Here is an 8,767-nt window from a genome sequence, read left to right as displayed (position 1 = left end):
TCTCGAAAAACCAAAAAAAAAAAAAAAAAAAAAAAAAAACATTGTCCCCACACCCCACCACCACACCTTTCCTAAACGGCTCCACTTTAATGCTAAGCATCGGCATTTGGAGCGAAGGCAGCAACCTTGGAATAGATCAGAATGATCCAGAGAGAAGCCGATCGATCACCTGCTGTACAGGCTGCAGAGCCCAGGGTCATTCTGTGTGCAGGCATAATCCATTGTTCCTGGCTCACTCTTGTCCACTATGTCTGTCTAATCCACTCTTCATTCTCAAGTGCTCTAACACCCCCTCCCCCCCCACCCCCATACTCCCTTGGGCTTGGGAAAATGCTTGCTTTGTTTCCTAAATACTCAGGATACAGTAGGTATGTTGTAAGTATTGTAAGTAAGTGCTGGAATGTATGTATGGACAAAAGAACAAATGAATACTATACTCTCGCAAGTAGTTTACATTTGAAGGAGAGCAGATTTGAGGTTGGCTCTTTTGAGTCCCTGCTGGGATCTAGCCTAGCAACCTTCAGTGCTTAAAACAAAAAAAAACAAAAAAAAAACAAAAAAAAAAAGAAGTGGCCTGTTTTAGGCAAATAGCCATCTTCCTCAGCATCATCTCCCAGCATCTATTTCGAGAGGCGAAACTTATATCAAAAGAAACATTTACAACTTTAACTATCCCAAGGGACCATAGATGCCTTTGGTTTCAGGAAACTTGTCAGGGTGGCTGAGTAGAGGGAAGCACTGTGCTAAGCAGAACGTGAGGAGAGCTGAAGGAAGCCGAGGCTTCAGCAGCCCCCGAGGAGGAGCTTGCTCCTAGAACAGATAGCGATTGCAGACCATGCTTCATCTTCAGCCGTGTCAAGTATGATCTCATCAGAGAGAAGGAGAGACGATAGAACACTCTAGGCAGAGATTTACATGGCAAAAGAAATGATTATTCCACACATCCTGAGATAGGAGCATCCAAAGAGAATTTACTTATTTATTTATTTATTGAGCCAAGAGCAGGCAGGCGCTCACAGCAGAATGCTTACCTAGCACGTGTGGGGCCCTGGGCTCCAGGCCCAGTATCCCACACATACAAGTCTTGAACTGAGGCATATGCAAGGTCCCCCATGACCAGTATGACACAGATGACCCGGTAGTCACTCACCTCAGCAGTTGTGGGTAAAATAATCCAGTCATCTTGAAGAGAAGCTCTCAGCCTAGACCCCTCTGGAAACAGGTCTTGAGATGCCCTGGAAAGAGGCAGTGTTGTCCACCCGTGTGTAGGGGACACTGGGCTTATAGTAAAGGAAGTGAAAGCGTCCATCCGAGAGGGGGAAAAACCGAACATTCCCAGTAAGGGTAAAGTGCAGACACAAGCCGTTTTCCCAGTGTGGGTTGGAGGCTTAGGAAGTAGGTTTCTTGATGGTGGAGTCTCTATAAGGACAAACAGGACTCAGTCACCCTTACTTGCTTTCCCTCCCTCGGTACATCCTGAAACCTGAGGCCTGTTTTTGTTTTGCATTTTGTATTTTTGTTTTTTGTTTTTGTTTTTGAAGGCAGGGTATCTCTGTATAGGCCTGGCTGTCTTGGAACTCACTCTGTAAACCAGGCTGGCCTTGAACTCAGAAATCCGCCTGCCTCTGCCTCCCAAGTGCTGGGATTAAAGGCATGTGCCACCACTGCCCGGCTTGTTTTGTTTTAATAGTCAGGAAATAAATTACGGGGGGAGAAAGAGGCTAAGATGTACTACAAGTCATTCAGGCCAGCCTGCTTTGCTTTTGTGTTTAGAGGTCGCCTTGCACGTTCTAACCAGTTATTTCTGTTGACATGAAACTGGTGAGTGAATATTGGGTCCTCCAAATCCTAGCTGGAAACTCACCCATAATTTGGGATGATTTTCAGGCCTGTGGCTCTGGTAGCTGAGGTACAGTGATGTGACATGACATTCAGAAGTTGCACTAAACCTATAGCATGCTATCCCCCACGGTATCCTATCCCCAAACTTAGCTTCTTAAACAGAGGTGCATCTGGGTACAACATAGTTGTTCCTTTCTGAGTCCTGCAGGCTTCTAGCTCGCTAGCCGGCACAACAGATATTTCATCTGGAGTGGGGGATGGGAAGGGGCAGTCTGCTGGCTTTGGAGTTAAAATTGTGGTGCAGTCTCTACCCATAGGCCAGGCATTCTGCAGTAACCACTGAACCACACAATGTGGAGCTTAACTGTGCACAGTGGCATAGAGCTGTGATGTGAAGAAGCGAGGTGACATTTATCAAGTTACTGAATCTCTGTGTGGCTCAGTTTGCTCTGTACGATAGGAATGATGGTGATGCCTCTTTCCAAGGGTTTGGGAAGGATTAAGTAAACGAATCCTTGTAAAGCACCTAGACTTGGCCTGGATAATGACAAGCTCTCTCTCATCAGCACCACTGTGAACTATGGTTTCATCTTCTTCTCCCAGCCAACAATGGCCATGTCACAGGGCTGGAACACTTAGGGATTTCACACACATGACTAGTTCAAGAAGGGAGATGACTAAATTAGGAGTACAACCTCAGTCAGACTTCTTGGGTTCTCTGTAGCTCCTGCTAAGGAACATAATACAGACCACGTGTTTACCGGCCTTGGTATAGGTGACCAGTTTGCCTTGGTTTTCCTGGGGCTTTGCCAGTGGTAATGTGGCAAATACCATGCCCTGTAAAACCCACTCTAGACATGCTCGGTTGACTGTTCCCTGGGGCCTCTGGGGTCATTGCCCTTTCCAGGGTTCACTAATGACCATACCTTCGAGCGCTGCTTCCTAACTTCATGTGACCATTAGAGAGTGAATGGATTGTGCATCACTACTTTGGAGTAGGTCAGTGATTGTCACAGAAAAGACCGATGGCTTTGCTTTGCTAGCTCTTCCTCAAGCCTTCCTCACTAGCGCTATTTAGTCTTCTTCTCTTATTTAATCTTCATCTCTAGCCCAAGAAGGTGACCAAGCCCCAGTCCATCCAGTGTACTAAGGTGGAGCAAATCATTTGTTTTTTTCATTCTTCCATTTTTTGTTGTTAAAAAAAAAAAGTTGTGGTGGCTTATAGATTTTGTTAGACAAGACATTACTGCCAGATGCCAGGAAGCTGTCACAATAATTAATCTTAAGTTGAACATGATGTTCTAATCTCTCCTCTCAAGCCCATTTGTAGCAGAACATCTGAGCTGGAGCGACCCATGTTTCTGGAGGCTGGGAACACCAAGGACAAGACGCTCGCGTCTGTGTCTGTGCAGCTGCTAATGAAGAATTGTGAGCGTCATTCCTGGTGGATACTGGAGGAGAAAGTAAAGGCAAAAGAGGTAAAGAAAAGGCAAAGCCCCGAGGCCCAGCCTCGATTCCTACCAAAGTGGTCACGCTGGTTGATCTGCTCTCGAAAGGTTTCGGTCATTCCTCATGGCCCACAACCCTTGTAAAGAGCCCTCACCCCCCCCCCATCCCTTCTTAATGCAGTCTAATTGCAACATAAGTCTCAGAGGAGACAGACCATATCCATATTTGCATTTTGTAACCAGACTGAGTTAGCAGAGAGAGCTGGCTTACACTGGTGCACTGCCATTGGTTGTTAGAGCAATAAAATGCTACAATGAGGGTTGGTGTTGCCCTTGTCTTAGGATTCCTGGGCTGAAACTCCTCATCATTCCTGAATGGGTGAATGCAGAGTACCAAAGAGGGGCTTCTGAGCCTGGGCCTACAGTTTTGTTGGCTCAGTGCCCCCGCCTTTGTATCTTATACTTTGTAAGATGGTTCACTTTAGTATGCTCTGCTTCTGCAGCCAGGTGGCCACAACAGTAAGCTGATCTACTCTCTCGGGGCCACGCTCCTCTGTGCAGGAGCTAGAGCCCAGGTAAAGGTGCAGCGGCAGTACTGTCCACAGTGGCAGGCACAGTAAGTAGATCTGGCAAGGCAGTTCCCATGGTGCGATTTGGGCAAAGGCACAGAGTGTCTGAGTCTTTCAAGGATACAGCCATTTAGTAAATCCCCTTTAAGCTTAAAAAACTATGCTAACGCTGCCAGCTTTTGCATGCTTTACGCCACCCTAAACTTAAGCGCAAGACAAGCATTTACCTAGCGATGAGTCATTAGCCTGGGCTGGGCTCGCCTGGGTTCATCGCACGCCTGCACTTGGCTGCTAGGTTGGCAGAGATGATCCTGGAGGAGCTTAGCTGGATGGCTCATGTCTAATCTGTGTGGCCTGTCATCCTCCAGCAAGCAGATGGGCTCAAGCTTGATCATCACACTTGATCCCAAAGAGAAGGGTAGACAGCTTCTCCGTCCTACTGTGGACATGGATAAGACCCTAACTGCTAAGCCTTTGTTTTAGATTTGGCGGGGGTGGGGGTTTTGTTACTGTGTGATTAACTCTCCTGGCTTGATATATACAGTATATAATAGGACACAAGTCCTGTGAGATGTTATATTAAAAAGACCACTTTTTGCAGATAAACACTTCTGAGATACTTTTTTTTTTTTTTTTTTCTGAGACAGGGTTTCTCTGTGTAGCCCTGGCTGTCCTGGAACTCACTCTGTAGACCAGGCTGGCCTCGAACTCAAAAATCTGCCTGCCTCTGCCTCCCAAGTGCTGGGATTAAAGGTGTGCGCCATCACCGCCCAGCTCTGAGATACTTTTGAGGTAGCCTGATACATGGAGCAGCAAACACTGAGAAGTGGTGCTTGGTTTTTGCATTCCCTTTGTGAATTTGGATAACAGAACACAGGAGTCTTGATTCAAGAGTTTTAGCCAGACACTTAGATAACCAACCAAAGATCTCCTTTCCAAGTTTCTCTTGTATCTGGTTATATCCAGACGCTGATCTGCTTTTCATTACCATAACAAATACCTCGGGTAATCAAATTATGAAGAGAAAAAGGTTTACACTGGCTCGCAGTTGTAGGAGTTTCAGTCGGTGATCAGGAGGACACTTTGCTTTTGAGCCAGATGGCAATAACTGAGCAAACAAATCAAACTCTCCCCATCATGGCTTGGGATAAAGAAGGATACAGCAGATCCTCGGTACCTTTCAAGGGAATGTCCTCAATGACCCAACATCTACTAAGCCGCACTTCTTAACGGTCCTAGCACTTCCCGACTTCACCATTCTGAGTGACAAGCTTTTCACACATGGACCCTTGAATAACATTACAGGCCATGGGTCCAAACCATAGCAGTCTGTGTGGTCAAACTCAGGCCAGTGGAAGGAGCACAGAGCCAGTGGCTGCCCTATTGCTTCGTGTTCTCTAGGCCACCTTGCCCCAGCTGAGAAAGGTGAGAGCTGAGTACCAGCCTAGAAGATACGAGGCGAGGTTGCCAGCTTTGCATTCACTGCTCTGAATTTGGATGCATGGAAGAGAAGTTAACTCCACCCTGCACTTTACCTCTCTACTTTAGGAACACTTCAATACAGTGGCCTAGGGCAGTGGCTGACTAATAACATACTATATAGACCCTTCCCCAAGACGTTCATGGCACTCTGCAAACACACTGAGGCATCCTTCAGGAAAGGAAACAGTTCAAATTTTACCCACTGATGGACTGTCCTCCTCACAGTCCCCCCCACTGCCCCACCCTGGGTGTATGTAACTTTTTTTTTTTTTTTGATGTACATGTTGGGAAGTATTCCTCACGTTTCTCTTTGGTGGGGGTGTTAGAATAGAGACATCCTGAGAGCTGGGGAAGCCGTGGAGTTATTTATTAAGGGGCATGACACTCTCCACCCTCACCCCAACTCAGTTCCTACTGTTTTCTTCTTGGAAAAACTGCTGAAGAGCTAAAAATGAGAGAGAGAGAGAGAGAGAGAGAGAGGAAGGAAGGAAGAAAGAAAGAAAGGAAGGAAGGAAGGAAGGAAGAAAGAAAGAAAGAAAGAAAGAAAGAAAGAAGAAAGGAAGGAAGGAAGGAAGGAAGAAAAGAAGAAAGGAAGGAAAGAAGGAATGAAGGAAGGAAGGAAAGAAGGAAGGAAGGAAAGAAGGAAGGAAAGAAGGAAGGAAGGAAGGAAGGAAAGAAGGAAGGAAGGAAGAAAGAAAGAAAGAAAGAAAGAAAGAAAGAAGAAAGGAAGGAAGGAAGAAAAGAAGAAAGGAAGGAAAGAAGGAATGAAGGAAGGAATGAAGGAAAGAAGGAAGGAAGAAAGGAAGGAAGGAAAGAAGGAAAGAAGGAAGGAAAGAAGGAAGGAAGGAAAGAAGGAAGGAAGGAAAGAAGGAAGGAAGGAAGGAAGGAAGGAAGGAAGGAAGGAAGGAAGGAATCAAGCAGGAGCTGGGCAACAAGACTGGTAAACTTGAATCAAGGCTCCTGTGACCATTGCCATCACCATCAATCCCTCCAGTCCTCTGTTTTCCCATTTGCAAAGTGAAGACAAATGTAGGGTTCTTTTGCTTGGATCTTGCGTGTGAAAGTGGCTAAAAGAACAAACCACATAGCTACAACCTGGACCGTGATCCCAAGAGAAACCGACAGATGAACCACTCAGTTGCACCCAGCCCAATTGTTGGCTCAGAGAGTCATGAGAAAGCATAATGGTTGTTGTTTAAAATCAGTTTGTTTGGGGGTTGTAGAGATGACTCTGGTTGGAGCACTTGGTTTACTGTCTTCTTCTCCCCACTCTGCTCATTTCTCCTTGCAGTTGGTATTTGAGCTCCATGACCCTAACAGAGCTTCTCCCGAGGGTTCTGCTCAACTGGTTCTCTCTCAGCAGAAGCAAAGCTCAGTTCAGCAAACACTCTCCCTTCTATCACCTGTGGTCTGCAAGTGACTAAATTTAAAAAGAGATAGAGAAACTAAGTCCTAATTGTCACCAGAAAGACCTTGCGAGAGTATTCTGTGGGTAACCTGGAATTCCAGTAGCATGCCCGTGGGATTCCAGGATTTCTGTGGCAAGATGAGGGACGGAGAGAGGAGAATCACTGCAAGCTTGTGAACCAGGTAGCCTGATATATGGAGCAGCAAATACTGAAAAGACAGACCCTGAGGCCAGTGAGTTGGCTTAGCAGGTGAAAACACTTAGTTTGAAAGCCTGATTTCACAAGTCTTATCCCTTGAACTCACGTACACGCACAAACACACATCTGCACCCAAACACACACACACACACATTCGTATACTTTCATCAAATTCACACACACACACGATAGCCACAGGAAAACCATTCACTGTCCTTTGTGCTCTGGGATATTCAGGGAAAGCGACTTTCACTTCTTCATTTTTTTTTTCCCCCAGCATCTGGATATCTTTAGGGCAGCAGTGAAGAGTGGGACCTGCTTACTGGTTTTTCCTAGCAGATGACACATGGCTTTAGAATTCAAGCTAACTAGGAATAATTCAGTGTCTACTGTGTTGGCAGAACTCTCCCTAGTTGCTGAGTCTGTGGATTGAGGGGAAAAGTCGAGTAGAAACTTGGGCTGGAAGGGCTCCTGCACGGGACACCCCATGATGACTGAGCTTCCTGCTCCCTTCCTCTGCAAGACCAGCATGGCGCTCTGCAGGTGAGAAGCTCAGCCATGTACTGAGTCCTTTCATATCATCTAGAGCAGTGGTTCTCAGCCTGTGGTTCACAATCCCTTTTGGGGGGTCAAAAAAACCCTTTACTGGGGGTCACATATCAGATATCCTGCATATCAGATATTTACATTATGATTCATAACCGTAGCAACATAACAGTTGTGAAGTAGAATAAAAATAATTTCAGGGTTGGGATTACCACAGCATGGTAACTGTATTAAAGGGTCACAGCATTAGGTCTAATTAAAAAAATCTTTTAGACTTTATAAATATATAAAGTCATACTGCAGGAGTGGTAGGAGTTTCTGATGGTTGTAAGCTCCCATACGGGTGCTGGGGATTAAGCCTGACCCTCTGCATGAGCAACAAGTGTTTTTAACTGCTGGGGCATCTCTCCAGTGCACAGATCCAATTTTAAGAAGTTTCTTTCTTTCTTTTTTGTTTTGTTTTGTTTTCTAGACAGGGTTTCTCTGTATAGCCCTAGCTGTCCTGGAACTCACTCTGTAGACCAGGCTGGCCTCGAACTCAGAAATCCCCCTGCCTCTGCCTCCCGAGTGCTGGGATTTAAGGCATGCACCACCACCGCCTGGCTGTTTTTTTTTTCTTTCTTACTTCTGCCTTCAACGGTCTTTAAACTGAAAATTCTCCTGCCTCAGCATCTCAGATGAGGCTATAGGTCACACACTACCATGCCCTGCAAAACGTGACTCTTGCCCAGCTGATATTCACAGCATCAGATGCCACCTTAGTTTTAGTTTTAGGATAAATCAGGTGCCCATCATTTGAACAAATGCCTGAGGTAAGTGACTGGCACAGAGAAGTTGATTGGGCTTTCTATACTTCAGTCCTAGAAGGTAGGACCTGTGGTCTCTGGGTCTATGACAAGGCATTTGACACGGCAGGAACTTGGAGTAGAACAAACTGCTCATCTTGTGGCCGAGAAGTGAATCAACAGCAGGAGGGGCCAAGGTCTCACAGCCCCCATCAAGGGCACACTCATCTGTCCCTTCCCCATGTAGTAAAAGTTCTTAGTCTTCCTAGAGCAGCGTGCTGGAGGCCACATGGGTTTCTGTGGGGGGTTAGAGGGACACTTGGCATTCAGACTGTGGTGGACTCCAATAAAGGCAGCAGTAACCACGGGATGACTACTTCCTTCATAGTAGAATGTTTTTGAGCTGTATTTCTTTTTTTTTTTTTAATTTTTAATATTTTTATTACATATGTTCCTCAATTACATTTCCAATGCTATCCCAAAAGTCC

The 8,767-nt window shown here is 45.8% G+C and overlaps 1 protein-coding gene across 1 annotated transcript in view; it reads right to left on the bottom strand.

The window, feature by feature from the left end:
* The window catches only part of Rbpj (recombination signal binding protein for immunoglobulin kappa J region), a 189,426-nt gene extending 188,192 nt beyond the window's left edge, over window positions 1-1,234 (bottom strand). The window contains exon 1 of the mRNA XM_029477020.1: window positions 1,151-1,234. Coding sequence (XP_029332880.1) covers window positions 1,151-1,182 — 32 coding nt within the window. The 5' untranslated portion in view covers window positions 1,183-1,234. The remainder of the gene's footprint in view (window positions 1-1,150) is intronic.
* Window positions 1,235-8,767: the final 7,533 nt, after the last annotated feature.

Source organism: Mus caroli, chromosome 5 (genome assembly GCF_900094665.2).
Source record: "Mus caroli chromosome 5, CAROLI_EIJ_v1.1, whole genome shotgun sequence".
Lineage (NCBI taxonomy): Eukaryota > Metazoa > Chordata > Mammalia > Rodentia > Muridae > Mus > Mus caroli.
The sequence above is the reverse complement of the archived record's forward strand: the minus strand, read 5'-3'. Positions and strand labels throughout refer to the sequence as shown.